Here is a 25939-nt window from a genome sequence, read left to right on the forward strand (position 1 = left end):
GTTTTTTAAAAAATAAATTTACTTCTGTTCCCTAAATTATTTCTCTGTCAGCCTTATGGGATCCTCATCTTACTAGGCATATACTGATGAGCATACTCATTATATTGCTACTCCAGGTCACACTCCTGAACTCCAGATATTTATCTTTAATTGCCTAATGAAAAACTCTACCTTGACATCCTAAAGGCACCTCAAACTGAACTCATATTTTCCTCCAAATAAATGTTTTTTCTTTCATCTCACTACATGGCACTACCATCCACCGTTACCTGAATGAGAAACCTAGGAGTAATTCTTGACTGGCCCTATTTTTCCTCACCTATATCCAATACATTAATTCCTGGTGATTCTATCTCTTTAATATCACTCAATGGTGTCCTAATGTTTTCTACTTTGTTGAACACACATAGGTGGTGTTCACTCCTGGCATCTCTCCATGCCATTTAACCACTCTATCTCAGGGAAGGTGGACTGACCCGTGATTTATCTGGGTGTCTTAGTTCTGAGCCACTCTTCATCCTCTTGGCTGCTAGTTATAGGGGACAGACATTCTCATCTTCCAGGTATAGCATTCTCCAGAGGTGTCACAGGTTGGGTTCACTGGGAAGCAGGTTCTGAGATAGATATTAGTGTGCAGGAGGTAGTGCTTTTGGAAGAAAAAAACAGGAAGGGAAAAAAAAGGATAGGATGGGAAGAACAGGAACAGGAAGGGAAGAGAAAGGAGCAAGATTGGGCAAAGGGAGAAGTTCAGCTGAGATTCAGTCTCAATAGAGGCCTCAACTGACCTTGGGGGAGCTCCAAAGCTTGGATGACCTTTCAAAGTTGTCTCAAATTGGGGGTGGGGGACCAAAGCTTTCTATTCCTCACTGATCAGCCATTGGATGCTGGCCACCCCAAGGAGACATAACTGGGCTAGTGGGTTTTTTGGCCAAGGCCCTCCCTAAAAACAGCTGCTAGCTGAGGGCAGAAGCAACACTCCAGGCAGCCAGAGGAATGAGTCCTTTATTTCTGAAGAGGGATCCAGGTGGCACACCTCAACATTCACCTCAGAGAAGCCTGCCCTCATCTGGGGGTTTACTTAGCATCTCATCTGGCTCTCACACTAAGCTAAGACCTCTATGGTAGTTTTTTTCAGCAATAAATGGCAGGTTTTGGAGTCCATCTGCCTATCTTTCTTTTTTTTTTTAAATAAGTTTATTTATTTATTTATTTATTTTTGGCTGTGTTGGGTCTTCGTCGCTGCGTGTGGGCTTTCTCTAGTTGCGGAGAGTGGGGGCTACGCTTCGTGGCGGTGCGCGGGCTTCTCATTGCGGTGGCTTCTCTTGCTGGGGATCACGGGGCTCGAGGTGCGTGGGCTTCGGTAGTTGTGGAGCACAGGCTCAGCAGTTGTGGCTCACGGGCTCTAGACCACAGGCTCAGTAGCTGTGGTGCAAGGGCTTAGTTGCTCCGTGGTATGTGGGATCTTCCTGGACTAGGGATCAAACCCGTGTCTCCTGCATTGGCAGGTAGATTCTTTATCACTGAGCCACCAGGGGAGTCTCTATCTGCCTATCTTTCGTTTCATTGCTTCATTTTCTCAGAGACCTAGGCTGAAACAAGGGATGCTATTTAAACCTACGATAATTCTCAGTATTCTTCCTGCTGCTTGACGGGATAAGGCCAGTCTCAACGCCTTCCTAGACTACAGCTGTTTGCTATCTGGCCATCCTATCTCGATTGTTACCTCTCTCCAATTCTTTCTCCACACTTTAGCCAAAGGGAAATTCCAAAAGCACAAATCTGATCAGCTCACCCCTGCTCTCCCTTTGCCTTCAGAGATAAAGTCTAACCTTCTTAATGAGGCCGAGAAGGCCAACAAGATTTAATTTGAGCTCCCTTGTCTGTTCTGATTCTCTTAACACTCCCTTATCCCTCAGCTCTGTATCTGATGCTCCAGCAAGAGAAAAGTACTTGCAGTCTCCACCAGCAACCCAATGGTTTCTTGACTCTGTGCTTTTTAAATATTTCCTCAGATTAAAACGTATTGAACTGCTTCTTTGTCCATCTCTCTCATTTGAATATAAGCATCTTAGGAACAGAGACATTTCCTTGTTCTTACACTAGGCACTCAATAAGTATTAAATGAAAGCGTGACTATATCTGGAAAGGATTTATGGCCTGTTACATGCTTATTTATTAGCAAGGGCCACTGAACATGGAAAAATGTTCAACCTCGCTATTAAAAAGGTGCTCTGAAACAAGGAGATACAATTTTTCACTTAGAAATTGGCAGAGCTACTAACAATAATATTTGAGGATAGCAAGGGTATGGTGAAATAAGCACTCTGATACACTGTGAATATCCGAAAAGCATTCTGGCAATATATGACAAGTCTTAAGATGCTTAAGCCATGTACCCTAATAATTGCACGTCTAGAAATCTATCCTATATAACCAGAGAGAGAAGTAAAATTTATGTGCAAAGGTATTCATCATTGTATGTTTTTCTATTATACTTGCACTCTTAAATTGTCCATATATTCTAAATTGGGTCTGTCACAATTTAAAGATCAGCAAAACGTTAGTAAAATGCTGATAAGGTTAGAGTTGGGAGCCAGCCTCCAGGATAGCCTAATGATTCTTGCCTCCTGGTATTCACACACTGTGTGGTTCCCTCTCACAACGTTCCAGAAGTAGTGTCATCACTTCTGCCATGCAACTTTCGTGATAAGGTTATAAAAGACTCTACAGCATCCAAGTTAGCCTTTCTCTCAGATCACATGCTCTTGGGGAAAGCGAGCTGCCATGTCTCTCTCTATGGGGGGACACACGTGGCAAGACATTGAGGTCTCTTTTTTTTTTTTTGCCACACTGTGTGGCTTGTGGGATCTTAGTTCCCTGACCAGGGATTGAACCCGGGCCCCCTGCAGTGGAGTCCTAACCGCTGGACCGCCAGGGAAGTCCCCATTGTGGCCTCTTGATAAAACCACATGAGTAAACTTGGAAGCAGACCCCCCAGCCTAAGTCAAGCCTTCAGGTGACTGCAGCCCCAGCTTCCACTTGACTGCAAGTTTTTGAGAGACCCTGAGCCAGAACCCCATGGTTAAGCTCCGCCTGGATTCTTGGTCTAGAGAAGCTATGAGATAACAAATGTGTATTGTTTTAAGCTGCTGAATTTTGAGTAGGATGATCAACTGTCCAGGTTTCACCAGGACTGAGGGGTTTCCTGGGATATGGGACTTTCAGTGCTAAAACCAGGGAGGCCCTGGGCAAACTGGGACAGTTGGTTACACTAGTATTTTTAAATACAACTTTATTCAGATATAATTCACATACTATAAGTCACCTGTTGAAAGTTCAATGGTTTTAGTATATTTGGAGTTGTGCAACCATCACCATAATCCAATTTTAGAACCTTATAAAGAAATCCTGAAAAAACAAAAAAGAAATCCTGTACTCTTTAGCTATCATCCCCCAGTCTCCCCACTCCCCCCAGCCCTAGGCAACCACTAATCTACTTTCTGCTTCTAGACATCCTAGTTTTGAATAATTTATTATACAGCAGTAGATAATTACTATAGGGTTATGGATAATGGGATAAACGATGCTTGCTTTTGCATTAGTCTCTTACCTTACACTTTACTGAATTTTGCAAATTTTTTACAATAAGCATATTTTCATTTAATATAAGAGAAAAAGTAGTAGTATTCTGATTTACTGAAAATATGATGTATGATTTCATGGAACTGTTGTTTGGGCCCACCCAGTATCCTTCTACTCCCTGTTCTTCTAGTAACAACACTACCCCTCTTCCTTAAAGAAGAGCCTTTCTCCAATTCCAGGTTGTTCTGATTTGGCTGCCAATCAAAGGACAAGGTGGATACTTGACTCAGGCCAGAATAATCAGATTTTCTCTCCCAATAATTTGAATCTTGAGTAGAGGCACAGGGGGAAAGAAGGTATTTAAAACTAGTCATCAGGAGGCAGAATCCTAGAGAATTTGTTGGGGAACTTCTGTTTCTGAAATCTCTGTAACCTTCCTGGTTCCTCTTCTTTCCTCTTGGGTATTCAGTAATTCCTTTGATTCTGTAAGTTACTCCTGTATGACTCCATAAGTCTCTTTTTTATTTAAGCTAGTTTCTGTTGCTTGCAACAAAAGAACTCTAACTGATCCAAATAATAGAAAAAATATTTCTGTTGTGCTGGGGCGGGGGGGAGAGTGGCGGTTATCCCCTCCCCCCCAAAAAAATACCCATAAATCTATCACTCCAACAGAAAAGTTTTTTGTTTTTTCATATTACCTATTGGTTCATTTTCACATAGTTAGAATCATGGTGTACCTATCATCTTATATTTTTCTACCTAACACTGTACCTGCAAAAATTTTTAGTGTTTCTACAAAGTCTATTCATCATTTTAAATGTATGTTATTATCTTGTACTGGTATATAATAATTTATTAAATCTTGATCCACTGGTTGGATATTTGGGTTGATTTTAGCTAGCAGACATATATTTAAAATGAACATTCTCACAGCAAGCTTTTTGCTTCTGTTGAATTATTTCTTTCCTTAGGATAAATTTACAAAATTGAAAAATGGATCTGCTATGGTATTATCCTTGTTCCTTTCATACATTTGATGTGTTGCTTTGTAAAGTGAAAGGTGCTTTTGTACTACAAGTAATTTTCTATTTTGAATGTTTAGATTTCCATTTATAAGATATTCTTAGATTGGGCAAATTCAGATAAATAGAATTTACTTAGTTCAAAATCTACATTATGACAGTTATACAAGTATTCATGTGATTGTAACTATTTAAATACAGCTTTTTTTGAATATAACATACATAAATAAAAATGGCACAGATCATAAGGGTAGAATCTCAATGAATTTTCACAAAGTGAACACACCCATATATAACCAGTATGAAGATCAAAAAGGGCTACTGGCACTCTAGAAGCCCCCTTATGCTCCCACCCAATTATAACCTTCTGTCAGATAACCACAATCCTGATGTCTATTACCATAATTTAATCTCTTCTGTTCTTGAACTTTAAATAAATGCAGCCTTTTGTGTATGGTTTCCTTTACTCAACATTATGTTTATAAGATTCATCCATGTGTAGCATTAGTTCATTCATTCTCATTCTGTGTAGTATTGCATTGTGCAGATACACATCATTTATCTACTGTTGAATGGATATTTGGGTTGTTTGCAAATTTTGGTTCCTACAAACAGGACTAAAATTGTTGGGTCATGGGTTATGCACATATTCAGCTTTCTTAGAAACTGCCAAATAGTTTCCCAAAGTGGTACCAATTTATATTCTCACCAGCTGTGTAGGACAGTTCCAGCTGCTTCACATCTTCTGATTTTGTGCTTTTTCACATGTTTGTTGGGCACTTGGATATTCTCTTTTTTGAAGTACCTGTTCAAATCTTTGACCAATTTTGGGGGGGGGGTCAACTTTATTGAGATATGGTTTTCATACAGTGAAATTCACCAATTTTAAGAGTACAAGTCTATGAATTTTACAATGTATTCTATAATTGAATCATCATAATACTCATGATATAGTTCCCTTTTGTCCTCTGAAGTCAATCTCCTTCTCCCACCCCATGACTAGCAACACTGACATGTGTCCTGTCACTATACCTTTCTTTGTCTTTTCTATAATTTCATATAAATGGAATCGTACAGAAAGGAATCTTTTGTGTCTGGCTTTCTTTCACTGAGAATAATGTTTTTGAAATTCTATCCATATCATTTTATGTATCAGTAGTTCATCAGGGTTTTTTTTTAAGTGCTAAATAGTATTCCATTGTATAGATATGCCACAGTTTGTTTATCCATTCACCTGTTGATGGGACGTTTTGTTGTTTCCAGATTGGGTCATTATGAATAAAGTTGTGATGAACATTCAAGTACATATGTTTGTGAATACACGTTTTCATTTCTTTTAGGTAGATATATCGGAGCGTGATTGCTGGGTCCTATGGTAAATATATGTTTAACTTTATAAAAAAGTTATCCAATTTTTCCAAAATGACCATATCATTTACATTCCTACCAGAAGTATATGAGTGTTACAGTTGCTCCACGTCTTTGCCAACACTTGGTACTGTCAGTGTTGTTAATGTTAACCCTTCTAGCGGGTGTGTACTGGTATCTCATTGTGGTTTTAATTCCATTTCCTCGATGACTGATGATGTTGAGCATCTTTTCACGTGCTTATTGCCATTCACAAAATATTTATTCAAATCTTTTGCCCATGTCATAAATTGAGTTCTTCTACTTTAATTATGAGTTCTTACTGAACTGTAAGCATTCTTTTGTATTCTTGATACAAGTCCTTTATCAGGTATGTTTAATAAATATTGTCTTCCAATATGTGGTTTGAATTTTCATTTTCATAACAGTGACTGTACTTTTCTGTAAGTTTAAACTTATTTCAAAATAAAAGACTACCAAAAAGAGAAGAAATTACTAGTTTGCTAAGAGTTTTAAATCATGAATGGATATTGAATTTCATGAAATTCCTTTTCCGTATCTATAAGGATGATCATATACATTTTATTTTATTTATTTTTATTTATTATTTTAGATTTCTAAAATTTATTTATTTATTTTTGGCTGCGTTGGGTCTTTGTTGCTGTGTGGGCTTTCTCTAGTTGCAGCGAGCGGGGGCTACTCTTTGCTGAGGTGCACGGGCTTCTCATTGCAGTGGCTTCTCTAGTTGCAGAGCACAGGCTCTAGGCGTGCAGGCTTCAATAGTTGCAGCACACGGGCTCAGTAGTTGTGGCTCGTGGGCTCTAGAACGCAGGCTCAGTAGTTGTGGTGCATGGGCTTAGTTGCTCCGCAGCACGTGGGATCTTCCCTGACCAGGGCTCGAACCCGTGTATCCTGGACTGGCAGGCAGATTCTTAACCACTGCACCACCAGGGGAGTCCCTACATTTTATTTTATTAATTTGGTAAATAATAAGACTATCAATGTTAAACCAACCTTGAATGCTTGAAAGAAACACACATTTTATATATTATATATTACTGGATTTGTTTTGCTGATATTTAATTTAGAATTTTTTTCATCTCTGATAAGAGACAGACTGGTCCATAGTTTTCTTTTCTTATAATGACCTTAGGTTTGGGGATCAACATTTTATTGGCCTCATAAAATGAATTGGTATTTTTGTATTCTCTGAAAGAGTCTGTGTACTATTGTTGTCATTTCTTCCTTAAATATTTGGAAGAATTTAATGGTGAAGTCATAAGAATCTGGAGATTTAGTGTGTGAAGATTTTTAATCACTATTCAGTTTCTTTAGTAGATATAGAACTATTCAGGTGTTCTTTCTTTCTTTTTTTTTTTTGGTGTCACTTTTTGTATGTTGGGTTGTCTAGAAATTTCCCATTTCATCTAAATTTTCAAACTTACTGACTTTAAGTTGTCTAAAATAGTTTTACTTCAAGTTTGTGTTATCTGTAGGATCCACAGTGATGTCCCCCCTTTTCAAGCCTGATAGAGAATATGTACCCTATTTGGGGTTTTTTGTTTCCGCTTTGTATGTGCGATCAGTCTTGCTAGGGATTGGTCAGTTTTACTATTTCTTTTCAGTGACTCCTCTACTGTACATTTTTTTTCTCTTCACTTTACTATTCCTTTCTTTATACTTTCTTCAGGTTTAACTGTTCTTTTCTAGGTTTTTGAGATGGATACTTAGGTAATTCTTGTTTAACACTATAAATTTCAGCCTTTAAAATTATAAATTTCTCACTAAACACAGTTTTAGCTGCATCTTAAAATTTTTGATGTCATATTTTCATCATGATTTAGTTCAAAATATTTTCTAATTTCTACTGTGATTTTTTTTCTTTGACTGATGAGTTACTTAGAAATACATTGCTTAGGTTGTATGTGCTGGGGAATTTTGCAGTTGTTGGGTGCAATATTCCATATATATCCATCATGTCAATTTTGTAAGTCATGTTGTTTAAATGTTTTGTCTCCTGTTCTATCAGTTCCTGAGAGACGTGTTAAAAGCTCCTACTGTGATTGTAGATTCATCTATTTCTCCTTGAAATTTTGGCAATTTTTTTTTCTTTATGTATTTTGTAGTATATTGCTACTTGTGTGCAAAATTAGAATTGTTTTATCTTCCAGATGGGTTAATATTTTTATTATTGTTAAATATCACACCTTATTTCTAATAATGCTTCTATCTTTAAAGTCTACTTTATCTGTTATTTATAGCTATACAAGCTTTCTTTGGGCTAGTGTTTGCATAAAATGTCTTTGTATTCTTTTACTTTTTTTTTTTTTTTAATTCACGTTCTTTTATTTATTTATTTATTTATTTATTTATTTATTTTATGACTGTGTTGAGTCTTCGTTTCTGTGTGAGGGCTTTCTCTAGTTGCGGCAAGTGGGGACCACTCTTCATCGCGGTGCGCGGGCCTCTCACCATCGCGGCCTCTCTTGTTGTGGAGCACAGGCTCCAGACGCGCAGGCTCAGTAATTGTGGCTCACGGGCCCAGTTGCTCCGTGGCATGTGGGATCTTCCCAGACCAGGGCTCGAACTCGTGTCCCCTGCCTTGGCAGGCAGATTCTCAACCACTGCGCCACCAGGGAAGCCCTGTATTCTTTTACTTTTAACTATTCTGTGTTATAATTTTAGATTATTACTCTTGTATCTTTTGTACAAAGCACATATATTTTTAAAATCAGTATGACAATCTTTGTTCTTTAATAGAATATTGTGCCATTTATATTTATGGTAATTAATGACATATTGGGGTTAATAGCTAACATCTTACTATTTTGGTTTCTATTTATTCCACTTGTTACTTGTTCCTTCTTATCGTTTTTCTTGCCTTCCTTTGGCTTAATTGAGTGTTTTCTTTATTATTATTCTGTATTCTCTCTTTTACTATTTACATAATATATTGTTTATACATACTTTTACTATTCTCTTAATAGTAACCCTAGAGTTTACAACATGTACCCTTGACTTGTTTAAGCTTAGTATAAGTTAATACTTTTACTACTGTTTTTTAAATAAATTTATTTATTTATTTTTGGCTGTGCTGGGTCTTCGTTGCTGCACGTGGGCTTTCTCTAGTTGCGGCAAGCAGGGGCTGCTCTTTGTTGTGGTGCGTGGGCTTCTCATTGTGGTGGCTTCTCTTGTTGAGGAGCATGGGCTCTAGGCACATGGGCTTCAGTAGTTGTGGTTCGCAGGCTCTAGAGCGCAGGCTCAGTAGCTGTGGCGCAGGGGCTTAGTTGCTCTGCAGCATGTGGGATCTTCCCTGACCAGAGTTCGAACCTGTGTCCCCTGCAGTGGCAGGTGGATTCTTAACCACTGCGCCACCAGAGGAGTCCATACTTTTACTACTTCTGAGATAACATATCCTTGCTGGCATCCCCGTGGATGTCTAAACCATTCTGATCTGTTATTTGGAAGTGGACATGGGTCTTCACCATTTATGGAAACTGACTCTTGTCTGGTTCTCTCCTCCTTCTGGGCTCAGGAGATCCAAATTCTCCTGAAGTCAAGCCATTCCCATTTTCTTAGAACCCTTCTCCTTCCAGATAACTGAGTCTTCTGTCTCCCAAAGACTTTAGAAAATCACCACATTTTAACCTTCCCTCTAGAGAAGAGAAGGGAAAAGTACTTCTTATCTTTCCATGGCAAGCCCAGAGACAAGAAAACAAGATGTGATTTCTTAATCAACTGCCACACCTATTAATATTATTTCAATCTTGTGGCCTTGACTTAGAATATAACCATAATTAATCACACTATTTCCATGGGAAATCAATTCCAAGTTATAAACACTTTTCTTTTAGGGAACTTTGAGAACCCAATATATTCATTGGATATATTCTCTTTATAACAGCATTTTTCTTGCTTCTCTTTAAGGAAAGGAAAAATTGCAGAGAGCAATGATAAGATTCATCATTAATGTAAAAATACTCTGGTCACTGCTTTAAGGCTTTGCTTCAACGTTAATGCCCACAAATGAGGTGAACATGAGGGAATATATTATCTCTTACCAAACGGCAAGATATTTTCTTCGCCAGGACACAAATGACATAGAGATAGAGGTGGCAATAATTTTAAAGATATAACCTCCCTGAGGTACACTGTAGAGTTAAGAATACTGTCATAAATACAGATGTAGGTAAGGTTTAATTTAAGGAACTGTATTTTGGGTATTGTAGCACTTAGGCCAAAGAACCATGAGATAGTGGCCTGGTTTAATAAAACATTACAAAGGTCCATTAGGAAAACTCACCAGGGACAAAATGGGGGTAGTTTTGAAATAGACCATAGGAGCTGCTGCTTCTGCTAAAAGTAACCACACTGATTCCTAAATTTATCTCATTCTGTGATAACCGACTTTTCATTCTGAGGAGAGACAATGTAGTCCAGATCTCTTACCATTTCCTGCGCTCATCAGCTTTCGTCCTGGGCCTAGTATAGACTAACCTTTTACTCTGAGGTGTCAGGTGAGGTGGTTGCCTCAAATACAAGCACTTTTTACAAGATAGACTAAGGGTAAATTGAACTCAAAGTAATTTTTTTTTTCTCCAAAATCTTTTCCTGATTCCATAGGTGGAAAACCTTTTGTTTTTTAGTTTCATCGGACCACCATTCCCATGTCTAGTCCAATAAATACTGGAATGAAGGCAGAATGATAACAAGGTAAATTTGTGTGTGTTTATGCAACATATCATGAGAGGAAATAGTTTTTCAAAATAATTTGTAGGGGCTTACCTGATGGTGCAGTGGTTAGGAGTCTGCCTGCCAATGTAGGGGACACAGGTTCGAGCCCTGGTCCAGGAAGATCCCACATGTCGCAGAGCAACTAAGCCCGTGAGCCACAACTACTGAGCCTGTGCTCTAGAGCCCACAGGCCACAACTACTGAAGCCCGCACACCTGGAGCCCGTGCTCTGCAGTAAGAGAAGCCACTGCAGTGAGAAGCCCACACACCGCAATGAAGAGTAGTCCCCACTCGCTGCAACTAGAGAAAACCCGCGTAGCAACGAAGACCCAATGCAGACAAAAATAAATAAATTTATATAAAAATAAATAAATAATTTGTAAGTTTGGCCTAGGATTGTCTGAAAACTGGAAATAACTATAAAATAATTCAATAGTCATAAAATGAATTTTTAAAACCTGCTTTTCCCCATAAGAGATTATCCACATTTAATCATTCAAGAGCTGATTATCCAGAATGTGTAATATACAAACCCGTTATTTCTTCTTTTCCCTTCTGCTGCCTGATTTTTGGTCATTTCACAGCTCATTAGTATTCTCTCTCTTGGAAAATAAAGGCAAGTGTAGCACAAACTAGTATTTTCAACTTTCTATGTAAAGGTTTTGTAGGAAGGGTTATGGTTTATATATCACTTTTCTTTAATAAGTATCTGGTTAGGCTCTACTGGGCACTGGCGAAGAATTAAAGACATTTAAGACATTGTCCCTGCTCTTAAGGCTCTTACAATACAATTGGAGAAACAAGGTTTATGTATAAAGTCAAATATTAATGCAAGACAATATATGTTTAAACAACAATATGAAAGAATCTGGTCATAAATACATAGTGTACAAGAGAGCTTTATAGATCTATCATGGTTTTGAAAAGGGAGAGCAATAGTTTGAACTGACAAGATGGTCACAGAAATTCTCAGTAAGGTAGTGAGACTTGAGCTAGGTATCAAAGAATGGATGGAATTTTAGCATGGGCAAAAGAAAAAAAAAGAAAATTCTGCGCAAAGTAAAAAACACAAGAAAATCCCAGAATTCCAGGGTTCAAGGCCCACAGATACTTTTAAATGGAATATTCCAAGCATACAGAGTATAGAAAATAATATAACAACTTCTCTTGTCTTTCCCGCCCAGCTTTGTCACATATTTACTTTTTGCCATATTTGCTTTAGATCCACGTCTTTGTTTTTGTTTTTAAATACAGATTTGGCTAAAGGCTTCTACATACTCTATCATTATCCTGCTTTCTCAGCAGAGGTAACAACTATCTTGAATTTGGTAATTTATCATAACCACGAATATTTTAAAATGTTATTACAAATGGAAATATGCAGTATTGTTTAATGTGTTTAAAGTTATGTAAACAGTAGCATACTTTATGTATCTTCTGTCACTTGGTTTTATTCACTCAATATTCTATTAGTTGAGATTTATACATATTCTAATTCTAGTTCTAGTTCATTTATTTTAACTATAATATTGTATTCCACTGTGTGATCATACACCAATTTACTTATCCATTCTCAGGTTGATGAACATTTAGGTTGTTTCCAATTATTTTCCTGTTATAGACCATGCTTCAATGAACATTCATTTACATGTCTCTTTATGCATTTGAGGGGGAGTTTCGTGTATACATGTAGAAATGGAATTGTTAGATTGTAAGATTGTAAGGGCATCTTTAGCTTTGATAATGAAAAATTGCCTTCCAACGTGGTTGTACCAGTTTATTCTCCTCCCCACAGTATACGAGATTTCCCATTTCTTCCTTACCTTTGCAACTCTGATGACTACATCATCGGCATGGAACTGGAGAGTACCCTGGAGTCAGTTCTTGCTATAAACTAGCACTCTGTGTAGGTGACGCTCAGCTTTGGATCACACCATGAACCTGCCCAGCCCCAGCTAAGACGGGATATCAAACCTCTGGGAGAGAACTGGAGAAGAGCAAAGAAAGGACTCGTTGAGTGGCTGAGGATTGGGAGCACATTTTATTCATTTTTGCAACCCCAATATCTAATATAACCTGAAACTCAGTAATCAAAGCTCAGTAGATGTTCAACTGACTGAAACTAATTATAAACCCTGATCTGTTTCTGATTTTCACTCCTCTAAGCTTCAATTTCCCCATCTGTAAACTAAGGACGATAATAAATGAAGGAGTCTTTCCAAAGATAAAATGAGACATAAATATGAAAATATTTATAAATGCTAAAAAGTAATGCAAATTAAGTTATATAAGATTTGAAAGCTGCTTCTGTGTCGTGACTTCTTACATATAACCAGATAATATTTTAGCAGTTTGAAAGTATTGGCAAATTTCTCATTGGCATTCTTCTTTTAACCTTAATTAATCCTGGGATCCCACCTACCTCAGACTCTGCTCAGGAACACATATAAAGATACACTGTAATCTTAAAAAGGTATTCCAATCCTTACTTGCAGCTCTCAAAGAGCACCTATGAGGAAACCATTCATGGTTACAGAGCCAGGCTTGAGTTCCATTCTATTCTCTCTAGTCCTAAAACACAAACTCTTTCTCTAGGACCCAGTTTATTGGGCTCTTGGTTATTTTCTCCCTTCTCTCTTTCTTCCAATACCTGAAAGGTTGATTTAGCTCCTTTCTGGCTAAATTATTCCCCTTGTCTTCCTCCTTCCCCACCATCACGTCTCCACTATCCTTTCCTTAAATTCCACGTCACAAATATATCAAGCAAAGACAGGCTGGAAAACACTGCCTGGGGAAGAATGGATACGTATTCATATCTTAATAAATTATTCCACAGCATAAATTCTTGTTATGAAAGTTACATTATTTTCACTTTAAATGTTTAAAAAACAAGGCCCAGAAACATTTTCTATTCAAGTGGCCTTCACTAAAAAAAAAAAAAACAAGATTGCTCACCACTGCTCTACACTCTCAGACTCTCACTTAGAGATCTCATTATTTTACCGTCTTTATTTGTATGACTTAAATCTACACGTGATGATCTAATTTCCTCTTGCACTTTCTAAATCTGTCACTATCTTTGCAATCGCTTCTCCTTAATGCCCTTTCATCTTCTCAAACATAATATGCCTAAAAGTGAGCTCACATTCATTCCAAATTTAGCTTCCCCCCGAGACTTCCATATTTCCATCATTGGCATTTTAAGAAGCATGTTTCTTGACCAGGTGTGGTATATCAGAAGAAGAGAATGGGGCCAGAGAGACTAATTAAGAGGCTTGTACCCCGTAGCAAAAACCAGACTGCACTCAGATTTGCAGACATGGTGTTTTGGATTTATTTGGAAGGACCAAAGAGGGCTCTCTTTAGGTCAGAGTTAAGCCCTAAATATTGACATCAGCAGTGTAAGAGTGTTATACTTTCAGGTATTGAAAGTTCATACAAACATTTTCACATATTGATGCCCACTTAATGGTATTGATGTTGAGACAGAGAGAGAATGCCTGTACAGCTCCACACTTAGGCTTGAAAAGGACTATTCACAAATTTCATATAAGAGCTTAGCCATTTGTAAATGAAATACAAAGCAGTGGGGAAATTTTCATGAGTTTCCTTTCTTTTATTCCTTTTACAATGAGAACAATTATTCCATCAACACGTTTAAACTATTTCTGATGGCATCGGGTACTCAGCTGGGAAAGTTTATACTACCAGATGAGTCCTAATTTAAACATAATTTTTTAAAAAAGTATCTTAAGTAACCCAGATGATCAGATTCCAGACTGAAGCTTTGGCTCTAATGCTGAGAAGAGGCCCTGATCCAGTTGGGCTTTGCCATGAGCTCAGACCCAGGATGACCTATTTCCTGGGGCAGAGATCTGGGTCAGTTTAAGAAATGAGTCACCTTCACATCTGCCTTGAGCTATGAGCAGAGGGTAAGGAACAATGAAAAAATCCTGGCACATGTTATTTCAATTACTTAACTGGGCTTTTATTTCTGTTGTTATTTTTGTTTTTGTTTTGTCTATTTTGATCAAGAAAAACTCCAGTCCAGGTTTAAACCGAATTCACGGATTTTTTTCTCCAAAGAGATGAACTTTTTAGATCTATGAGCAGATTGCTTTCCTAGAGGTTTTGTCGAGAGCAGGGGTTGGACTCCTCCTAAGGGAGTAATAGCAACTAGAATAAAGCTTCTAAAGAACAGGCCAGTAGGATAGCACTCTGGGCAGTAATCTACCCTGGAAACACAGTGTATGTAACTGCATTTGTTCTGGGTCAACTCGATCCGATCTGGCCCAACAGTGGCCTCACTCTGTATTTGGGAACTAGAGGACAGGGCAATACCCTTTAACTGAGGGCACCTAAGGGGAGTTTTAGGCTAGATGTTACATGAAAGGGAACCAGGGAAACACTGTGCTCTGACCTATCAGGAGATAAAAGGTGAATATAGCTAGGATTTTTATCGGTAGATTATCTCAGCATCTCTTGATCTCTCACCCAGACTGTATTCAGCCTGCCCTTCTTTACAATCCTTTAGTATTTTGTCTATGTTTCACAGAGCCTACACCCATCAAGGATTCGTTGGGTCTAAAAAGATATCAATCCCCTACAGTGCAGGCCCAAGAGCACCCCCTTAAAATCCTGGCTTCTCAAGAAGATAGGAGTTCTTGTCTATCGAGACAAGGTTCTTGTCTAACTTGTTTGTCTTTGCAAGATCTCACCTGATAGCAACACAGGGTAGGTGTACTCTATGCCTTGTTTTGTTGGTGTGTTTTATCTGCTTGGTGATGAGAGGATGCTATTTGATCTGATAAACTGTTAGCAGGAATTTTACAGTAGGATCTATAAGATCAGGTTCTTGTCCCTGGCACTTTATGGCAATGGGGGTTCAAGAACACCTCTGATGATCTGATTCAGAGGGGAGCAAATATGTTTTTTGGAGATGTTACTTGATGGACACCCAGGGGCCAGTTGTAGTTGAGGATTATATAATTATAGATTATAATCTGATCCCCTGGAGTTGGGCAGCACAGTGGCCCTGAGTTTGTTGCAACTATAAAAAGCTGAATCAAAGTTTGGGCTACGATATAGTGTTGAGATAATAGGTAGTTATAGTCTTCCTGTAGTCAATACTGACCAGACTGCATTTGGAATACTGAGCTCAATGTTTAGTGCCAGAGTTTAGAAAGATATTAATACATTACATGGGTCCATATGAGGGGGGTCCAGATGAAATGTATGAAGATCATGATGTACGAGAAAGGCTGAAGGGGATCTGGCAGAATATAACTAAGAGGACACACGCTGGCAGGAGAGGAACTAGGAACATCAATAGTTAGGTCAGCACTGACCTCCATGATGGCAAATCTAATGATACTTTTATATCTCCCTCCTCAGTCTCTCTTTGGCATTTAACACACTTGATCATTCTCTTCTTAAAATTCCCTCCTTCTTTGCTTCATTGATACTAACTGTACTAATTCTGCAGATGGTAAAATTGAATTAGAAGTGCAAGAGACTTACTTGTGGAAATAGCTGGAAGGATGAAGAGGAATGGAGGAGTAAGAGGGACGCGTCTCAGACCGCAGAGCAGCTCTGAGAAAGGCTCAGTGAGGCCAATGAGGAGCTCAGAGCAAAGACTGCTCATTAGACGACACTGCATTACATATTCTCCCATCTTGTCTCCAGTCTTGCCATCTGCCTTCAACTCATTCTCCACCTGCAGCTAGCAGAACGTTTCTATGGCACACGTAAGATCATGCCACTGCTGTGCTGATAACCCATCAATAGTCCCCTTGTGTTCTCAAAAATCCAAATTATTTAACACAATTTACATGCCCCTTAATGGACTGGTCCCTGTTTACCACTCTAGCCTCATCTGTTATTCACCCCAAACAGAACTACTTTCACTTCCTTGAATGTAAACTTTCTACCCTCAGTATGGAATATACTTTCTTGCCTGGCTAATTCTCTAACTTGTCTTTTAAGTCTCAGCTTAGAGTTTCCTTCCTCTGCGAAGACTTCCAAAACCCGCAAAGACTAGATTCGTTGCCCTCTTATGTGATCCTGGAAACTACGTAATAAAGGGCAGGTGGAATCTTGGTTGTGCATCTACAGAGGGCAGTGAAATATCACTTGGGTGCTAAATATTGGAAATGTAATAAAAGGAACAATGTTTATATATCAGAACTTCTCTCAGGGAATATACTACATGAAATAGAAAGGAATTCTATGATAAATAGTTTGGTGTGGGTGATAGTTTTCTAAAGGGACATGATAAGCAAACATTTTCAATCTAGTCACTACCTTCACCCCCCAGCCCAACCGTAGGCATTTGGAAATGCTGTGATGTCAGTATGGCTGGGAGCAGTACTGATGGCGGGGCAGGGATGTTATAATGCTTGGGGACAGTCCCATGCAAGCAAGGACTACCCAAAATGCTAATGAAACCTCCACTGAGAAACACTGTGCTAGGATGTACGCAAGTCTGGAAGCAGAGCTGAATTGCTCAGAATAACAGAGAGGAAGCTGAGAGCTGACACCTGAGGACTTCCATCTCCACCCACTCCCCATGCAGGGTTCCACCTCACCTGTAAATAAATGTTGAGTACATGCTTTCAAACATATCCATTTACTATCTTAAAAAAATTAAAGAAATTAAGACATTCATTTAAAGAAATTAAAAATATATATAGGTTGAAAAAGAACCAAATTATTAGCCCGAGTGGCATCTAGTATCTTCTTCTTGCTTTGCTTCTCTGCACCTCAGTACTTATCTCACTGTCAAGAAATTATCTGAGAACTTGTCTGTAGCCCCAACTTTAGTTCAGGGACCTATTGCATTGCCAGAACCTAATATATGTTTGGCACCTAACAGATGCTCAGCAAACATTTCTGAACTATGGCTCTCCAAATTTAAAAATTAGCCCTGAAATTTTTTCTAAGTTTCAACCCTAATTTTTATTAGTGATAAATGTAAAATTTATCACTTATTTCACATTTCTATTTGAGCACCTCTAATTTAACAGATACAAAACAGAATCATCTATTTTGATCCAGTGTTATAACCCTCCCCCAAATAACCCCAGTTCCTCTTATTATGGCAAATGCTATCACCTTTTTGGGATCTTCCCAACTGTCTAAGCCAGAAACCTGCTTGTCATGCATGTCACTGTCTGCTTCCTCACCGTCCTATTATTTCCTGGTTTCCTTCCCTTTTCTCCATCCTAGGCCTCCCTGGCCTTAATTCAAGGTCTCTTATGTTATTGCATTTGCTTCCTAAATCATATCTCCATCCCCATCCTCATGACTGTCAGCCTTTAAAACATTCTAAAATGTACTCAAAATAACAGTAATTAATACTTTGTGGGATTACTGTGGTACCAGGTACCGCTGACTTTTACACGTATTTTCTTTTCGACTCTTCGTAATAGCCCCAGTTTGAAATAACTTCCCAAGGTTGTTCAGTAAGGAGACAGAGACAAGATCTGAACCCAGGTAGCCAGGCTCAGAGCTGTGTTAGGCTAGGTTATATAACCTCCTGGAACTTTCTGCCATATTCTTTCACAGACATGTTTGAGTCTGATTCTTCTCCCCTGGCAGATGGCCTGGTTGTAATGAGTCTTTTCTGATTGAAGTTTGGCTCAGTATTCCTTTCCCAGAGCTGGTGGTATACTGAAAATGTGAATGGTGGCTATACGGTCAATAAACCAAAGAAGTGGATCCAATGGGTTATTAGACAAGAGGTCTTGAGGATGAAACTGAAAGCTGCGGTGGAGACCAAGGAATTTCTAAGCCACAGATGCACGAGGGATGGGCTAACAGAAAGGTGGTCTGGGTATGGTGGCAACTGCTACTGTCCATCTTAGCCTTATGTGCTCCCTACTGTGTGATGCTTACGTGGCTGGATGCTTTAAGGGCCTGGGGCTAAGTGGCCAGCCTGGAGTGTACCACCTCCCCCCAGTTTGTCTGGCAAACTGAAATATTTTTCAAAATTTACTTTAGCATCATTCCTACATCTTCCTGTCTACATTTAGGTCCCTCCTTTGTTCTTCTCACAGTGTTTTGTGAGACTGCAAATTCCTTGAGGTCAGGCACCCTGGCTTTTCTTCTTTGTACTCCACACCACTAGAATCTAATAATCACTGACTCCAATTGAGTAACAGGGAGGCAGACTTTGGCTTAGCATAAGAGAAATTTTTTAAAGTATACTTTAACTACAGGCTAGTGGCTAAGAGCTTGGCCTTTGTGTCTTACTACCTCTATTCAAATTTCAGCTTTATTACCTTGAGCAGCTTAATCTGTCTGTGCCTCAAAAAATGGAGATAATAATATCTATGTCATCAAGTTGTTGTGAGAATTAAATGAGATAATACATGGAAAGTACTTGGCTCCGTTCTTGGCACCCTGTAAGCACTTGGTAATTTTAGATATTATTTTTTTATTATTGTTATGATTATTCACTAGCACTATCTTATACTGAAGCAGGGTACTTCGGAAGCAGCGAGTTCCCTTTTACTGAAGGTATTCAAGCAGCAGTAAATCCAGGAGAGATGCTGTAGAAGCAGTTTAGGACTTCTAAGGATGCTTCTAATCATAGAAGAGGGAAGTTATTTCTCTGATTCAAAGAAAGTGTGATCATTAGTGTTACTTTTAGTGAAGCTGAGGAGTGTTAGAATAGAAAAAAAGATCAGATTTGGCTGTATGTATGTATTACAAACAGCAAAATATTTTATTCTTTGTTGATTGCAAAAGCCCTTTTATTTATGTTGTAACCCATACGGCAAATCAGGCCCTTACATGCAAATCCATGTCTTTTCAAAAGGGCTAGCTTGGCCTTGCCAAAATGGAACAAACAAAACTTTAAAGACTGTTTCAGCCCTACTGAAATGTCTTTTCCCTTTGAAAGAAGTCTATTAGTGATGCAAATGCAAAGTTATCTGCACAGATGATAATCCTCGCAAACAAAACAGTGAAACCATTAGAACGTTCTTGTGCAGCATTCAATCCTGAGAATTTGGCTTTCCAGCATTAAAAAGGCAGAAAAAGAGAGCAGAACTGGTTCCTACTTGAGATAGTTTATTAGGTCTGCTTATCTGAACCCTGGGCTAATTATCCTCATGTTTGGCTTAAGGAGGCCAAACAATTCTCCAAAAGTGGACAGGCTGAAGGAAGGCTTGCCTCTGGGCAAGTGCCTTAAACAGGCAAAAAACAGGGTCCTTAGCCATGGAATAATATTTATAGTCAGGAGTTTAATTCTCAAGATACCAGAGTCTTAAGGTCCATCCATCTAGAAGAAACCCAATGATAAGCATTCATAGGGCAGCAGTGTAAGTAATATGCTCCTAGTACTGATGCTTTAAAATAATTAAAAACTAGATAATTGAAAGTCTACTTGTATAGGTGAAGAGATGGTCATTTTCCAACATCTTTTAGTCAACAGATAGGGCAAACAACTTCTTTGAGAATTTAGTAAACATGCAATCTTACTGTAGGCAGAGATGGAAAAGATAAAAATGTACGAGGCAGTTAACTGTAAATAGTTCGCTTGACTATTATTTGATTACACTTATTTTATATTTAACAAGTTTGATAAGACCTAGTTTTTCGGGGAGCCACGAGGCCTTAGGGAATATTAACGGTCAGAAGGTGTGGTGCCTAAGGGTATTAGGAAACAGCTTCTGAAGCAAAACTCCAAAGCGGTATTGCTGAAGTGGCCATCACCTACTTACTTGATTAAAGCTTTTCGAAATGCCTAGTGGGCAGTTTATTGAGAACAGAAAATTAGCCCTTCATACCCACAGGCTTTCTTGGACAGATAATAAGAGTTGAAGCTGGTGTCCACATACATGGGATGCAAGGCTTGCAATCTGGGTCTGAAGCAGGGTGGGGCTTTGGGTAGTTAAGCTGTAGAGCTTGCGGACCATCACGGGTTGACATTTCAGGTATGAAAATGGATCTCATCCACGCTTCACCTTTCACCCCCACCCCACCTCTCCTTTGCAAGGTTGCTAGACAGCTTGCTGGTCCCCACCCCCTTCTTTGATAATCCAGACGCCTCTGGTGAAGGGCAAGCACTGCTTTAGTTCTGGCCTCTGGCTGCCTCCCACGCCCTCCACGCGGAAGGGCTGGCGGCCGTTTGGCGTGTTTTTCCTCCAGAGCTTCCCACGGCCTACCCACTCCACACGCCTCCCTGGCCGCCCTCCTGATCTGTCCTTTTTTGCACCCTGTCAGGTCAACTCCAAGGGCCCGAGTGTCAGGAGTCACAGCAAGCACAGGCTCACTTTTTTCAGGGGATTTCCTCAGGACAACAACCCCTTCCCCGCAATCCCAGAAAGTCTGTGGGACTCGGCTGTGTCCTATGTACAGTTGCTTCTAAAACAAAAGTTCGGGACACGGGCCGTCTTGCAAATTAAAACTATACTACCTGCTTAGGATGGGAACCTGATGCGGCGACGTCAGACTTTGTCGCTGGGGAAATGAGAAGCGAATAGGAGCTCCTTTCTGCCTGCCCCCCCTCCGCGGTCCCGGGGGCAGGCGAGCCTTTTCTGGCACGGCACAGTGGCGGTCGCGCGCGGGTCGCCTGCGCGGGGAAGCCGCGGCCGTTTTGGCCGAGTAGGGCCCGGGGGCCGGGCCTCGCCAGGCAAGCGCGCAGAACCGGAGCGCGCACGGGTGGGCCGCGCGCAGGGCCGGGGAGCGCTCCCTCCGGGCTCGCGGCTGCGCAGTCGGGCGGGAGCCAGGAAAGGGGAGGAGGGTGGAGGAGCCGGAGAAGGGGAGGGGGAGGAGCGGCGAAGGCGGAAGCCATGTTGGAGTTTCACCCCGAGCGAGGGGCTGCGAGCGTCCTGGGCTCCGTGTGGGTGTGACCCGGGTTCGGCGCCGCGGCGGGCTGCGGGGGGCGGGGACGGTTAGGCCGGTCGTCGTCGTCCGCGGCGGCGGCCGCAGCGTGGAGCCGGGCGATTGTGACCGCCGGGGGAGCAGGGGGCCCGCCGCGGCTCCCACTCTCCGTGTGGCCCCCTGAGCGCCCCCCCTCCCCTGCCCGGGAGGGAGGCGGGGGGCACCCGGGGCCCGCCATGAACCCCTGCTTCGATCTGTCCCGCCGGAACCCTCAGGAGGACTTCGAGCTGATTCAGCGCATCGGCAGCGGCACCTACGGCGACGTCTACAAGGTGAGGGCGAGGGGCCGCGCGCCGCTGAGGCCGTGGGGCGCTGACCCGCCGCGGGGAGGGCGGAGGGCGCCGGCGAGTCGGGGCGCCCGAGTCCGCGCTGCCTGTCGGCGGGAGACGCTGGCGCCCGGGAGCGGTGGGCGAGGAGGAGCGGCGGGTGCCCAGGGCTCCGCGACCGTGCAGAGAACAAAGGGCCAAACGTTTAACCCCGAGACCCCCGGGTCCTTACCTGAGCCTCCCCCGGACGCGCATTTCCCGGGAAGCGCTGAACGGCGGCGGCCACTCTGCTCCTCTCCGCGCGGAGAGGGTCTGCGCGTTTGTTGCATTGGCAGGGTCAGTGCGACGAGCCGGACGGCAGGGGTTTGGTTTATGTCAAACCTGCATGCTCTCCACGGACCTGGGATTGTCCGCGGTGGGTTGGCAACTGCTGCCCACCAGGCCCGGCGATAGTCATTTCACTGGGCAGCGTCCATCGACAGCCCCTCAACCTTTAGCCCCTTAGCATCCGCATACCAGTTTCTTTTAATTTTCCAAGTAATGACTTTCTTTTGTAAAAGAGATCTGGTTAGCATGACTTCTTTCTTCTTTCCTCCCTTCCTCCCTTCCTCTCTCCCTCTCTCCCTTTCTTTCTCTTTCTTTCTTTTTTTCATTCTTTCTTTCTTTCCCTCCCTCCCCTCCCTTTCCTTCTTTTTTTCTTTCGAAAGAGCAACTTTTTCTCCAACTCGAATTGGACTGTGATGCCTTATTAAACTTGTTTTTGTCAGTGACACATAGGATTCAGCTTTTTTTTTTTTTTTATAAGTGAATTGAATACTTAGGAAAGGTACTGGTTTGGCAACGTTAGAATTCAAAGCCCGTTAGTAGCACAGCATTCCTGTTGTAGAGGGACCACTTCTAAATGTGGCAGATAAATCATGCTTCTCTGGCCAGCTCAACTCTTGGCCTCACAGAGACTGCCAAGAAGAGCAGGCTTGTGCCAAATGTGGCAGCAGTCTTGATTTGGTTGTGTATCTTCTTACTGGTAACTGAAGTGGAGCTCCGCCTGTTTCACATAACACCTGAGGATGCACAAAGAAACTTAACTTTACTTTGGAAAGTTGAGCCTTAACTTTATTTTGCCCACCTTTAAGCAGTAGGTTTTTACTTTTGCTTCACTTGTAATGCATATGGTAACTTAGATATTTAATACAGTGCAGCCAGTATTCTGCATTAGTCTTGTGGATGATTTGCTTTCCATCATCAGTTATATCACCACTTTTCTCCATAGACAACACAGGTGTCTATGTTGTCACCTATGTGACACACCTACTGTGTATAAGGTACTGTGTATCTATCTAAGCACTTGGGTTGTAGCGCTAAAAGAGAGACATGTTCCCAAGTCTTACTTGTTTATATTTTTTGGACAAGAACAACATTAAACAACCATTTAAATAATTATTAAGTTTTCTTTCGTGCTGCAGAGAAGAGAGGATTAGGATTAGGGTTAGGAGAGTGTATAACAGGAGGACTTCATTTCCTCTGGGGAGTCAGAGGCATTGGGGAGAGGGAATTATGCCAGATAGAGGAAGCATGATCTGTGCAGGCTTGGAGGCCCCAAGGAACAGGGTGAGGATTTGAAAGAAGGCCTATGTGGCCTCAGTAGCCAGAGAGGGAGGATGACCCTAGATCATGCGGGCCTCTTTGGTCTTGTAAGGAGGTGGGACTTCTCTTTAGGACAATAAAGAGCCATTGCAGGGTTTTAAGTAGGAGAGTGAAATTAGACTTGGATTTTTACAAGCTTTACCTACTGCAGTGTGGGGAGTGGAGATGGGGGGCAGAGGTAAAGAGCAGTTAGGAGGCCGTTGTAAGCATAACCATTACAGTATTGTGCTTGGAATTGGGAATTTGTAGTGATTGTGAAAGGTGAAGTGAGTGAATCCAGGTAGCTTAGAGTTGGTTAAGGGAGTCTGATTAGGGCTCCCCTGATGGCACAATGGTTAAGAATCAGCCTGCCAGTGCAGGGGACACAGGTTCGAGCCCTGGTCTGGGAAGATCCCACATGCCAGGGAGCAACTAAGCCCGTGCACCACAACTACTAAGCCTGCACTCTAGAACCCTCGAGCCACAACTACTGAGCCCACGTGCCACAGCTACTGAGCCCGCATGCCTAGAGCCCGTGTTCCTCAACAAGAGAAGCCACCGCAATGAGAAGCCTGCACACTGCAACAAAGAGTAGCCTCCGCTCACCACAACTAGAGAAAGCCTGCGCACACCAACGAAGACCCAACACAGCCAAAAAAAAATAATAATAATAAATAAATAAATTTTAAAAAAAGGGAGTCTGGTTATATTGAGATGAAAAGTTAACTGAAACTTTGCTAATGTGTCAGACTTAGGTGGCAGTGTAGACAGTAAGTTCTTTTTCAGTTCTTTACAAGAATAATTGGCCATGTATTTACCACATTTAGAAAAAACAGCTGGTAGTTAAGCCACATGATTAGAACGTAAAAAAATTAAGGCCTGTAATTTCCTAAGGACATCTAAGTGCAGTGCAGGTATAAGTTGATTAATCTTGTCATCTGTTTAAAATAATGATAATGGAAACTAACATTTATAGAGTGCTTATTACTTGCCAGGCACTGATCGAAGACTTCTCCATGTATTGCCTCAATCCTTACAACAGCCCAATGAAAGAGATGCTGTTATTAAGTCCATTCTGCATCAGAAGAAACTAAGGCACAGGGAAGTTACAGTAACTTGCCAAGGTTCATAGGTGGCAAAGCCAAAATGTGAGCCAGTTTGCTCTAGCTACTGTGTCCCTAACCAGCATATGGGCAGATAATGTATTATCGAATTTCCAGTGGGGAAACGGAGGCACACACTTAGTTCAGCAGGTCAGTTGCAGCCACACTCTGAGTTAGAGCGGATCTTTAGGTAGTGGTTAGAATACCTAACCCCTGCTGTGCAGCCAGACCTCACTGGTTTTGTAGAGTCTGCCAAGTGGACATCAGATAATAGATGCTTGATCCCTGCCTGCCAGACTCTCCTAATATCAGGGGCCCAAAGCAGAGAAACTCTGTGTGGTTTTTGGCGTCATATCCCGTTTGCTGAATGACCCAAAGCTTAAACTATTTGTGTTTTTGTCTGTACATAGTCATGTTCATGCTATAAAGATAACAGATTTTTTTTGTAGTTTGCTGTTTTCGATTTTCATTATTTATACAAATGGTGTTGATTAGAGAGGAGTGCCTTAAAGAATTTTTTTCAAAAGCCAGTATATGTAATTTGCTCCTTAATTTGTCAGTATTTAGGTGCTAAAAATGGAATGATCCGATGAAGTAAATAAGTTAGAGGCCTAATTATTTATAGTCATTCTTAGAAGGTTGGTGTTTTAAGGGATTTTTATTTTGAAAACTATATCCTATGCAGTGTAATAATATGCTTATTATATTTAAGGTGGCATGGTTTAGTTAAAAAGTATTGAGCTAGGATGTGGAAGATCTAGAATTTATTAGCTCTTTGGCCTTATAAAATCACTTAGCCTCTCAGAGCTGTTTTGTTGTGAAGGTATTATTACCATCATATGCCCTTCTGTTTATGGTGTTGACTTGTTTCACTCAACAAATACGTTTTAATTTTTTTGAGGCCAAAAAAATGCAAATATACATTTCCTCTGCACTGTCTTAAAGTACATGAAAATATAGTTTGAAAAGAAAAGTCTTACGTACTTTTAAATGTCCTGTAACTCTGGGTTTTATCTGTCAGATGAACTATCTGTAGCAGGAGTTACTTAGGGACTTGGGAGTTGACAGCTAGAAAGGGCTCTGTGGTTGAGCCTCAGGGGGCCCATGAAACCCTTGGAAATTTATAGGCTTAATGTTGTATGTGTGTGTGTTTTTCTGGAGAGATGGCTTTTGGTATTCATTACATTCTCAAAGAGTTCCATGATCCCAAAAAAGAAGAGAATGAATGATCTATAGGTTTGTCACTTGAAAGCGATTACTTGGAGAAGTTAGGTCTTTGTATACCATATCACATTATCAACATTTATCAATATTAGTATGATTTTCACATGCATTATGCTATTTTCTCTCA

At 40.8% G+C, this 25939-nt stretch overlaps 2 protein-coding genes across 3 annotated transcripts in view; one reads left to right on the forward strand and one right to left on the reverse strand.

Annotated features, from left to right (window-relative positions):
• Positions 1–21774, reverse strand: part of LOC132376756 (cuticle collagen 8-like) — a 42583-nt gene extending 20809 nt beyond the window's left edge. Inside the window, exons 1-2 of the mRNA XM_059942607.1 lie at positions 21567–21774; positions 21130–21419 (exon numbers count right to left, since the gene is read on the reverse strand). Coding sequence (XP_059798590.1) covers positions 21130–21419; positions 21567–21774 — 498 coding nt within the window. The remainder of the gene's footprint in view (positions 1–21129; positions 21420–21566) is intronic.
• The window catches only part of MAP4K3 (mitogen-activated protein kinase kinase kinase kinase 3), a 198221-nt gene continuing 193793 nt past the window's right edge, over positions 21512–25939 (forward strand). For both annotated transcript variants that reach the window (XM_059943542.1, XM_059943544.1), the window contains exon 1: positions 21512–21868. In XM_059943542.1, coding sequence (XP_059799525.1) covers positions 21773–21868 — 96 coding nt within the window. In that variant the 5' untranslated portion in view covers positions 21512–21772. The remainder of the gene's footprint in view (positions 21869–25939) is intronic.

The sequence above is a fragment of the Balaenoptera ricei genome, chromosome 13 (genome assembly GCF_028023285.1).
Source record: "Balaenoptera ricei isolate mBalRic1 chromosome 13, mBalRic1.hap2, whole genome shotgun sequence".
Classification (NCBI taxonomy): Eukaryota; Metazoa; Chordata; class Mammalia; order Artiodactyla; family Balaenopteridae; genus Balaenoptera; species Balaenoptera ricei.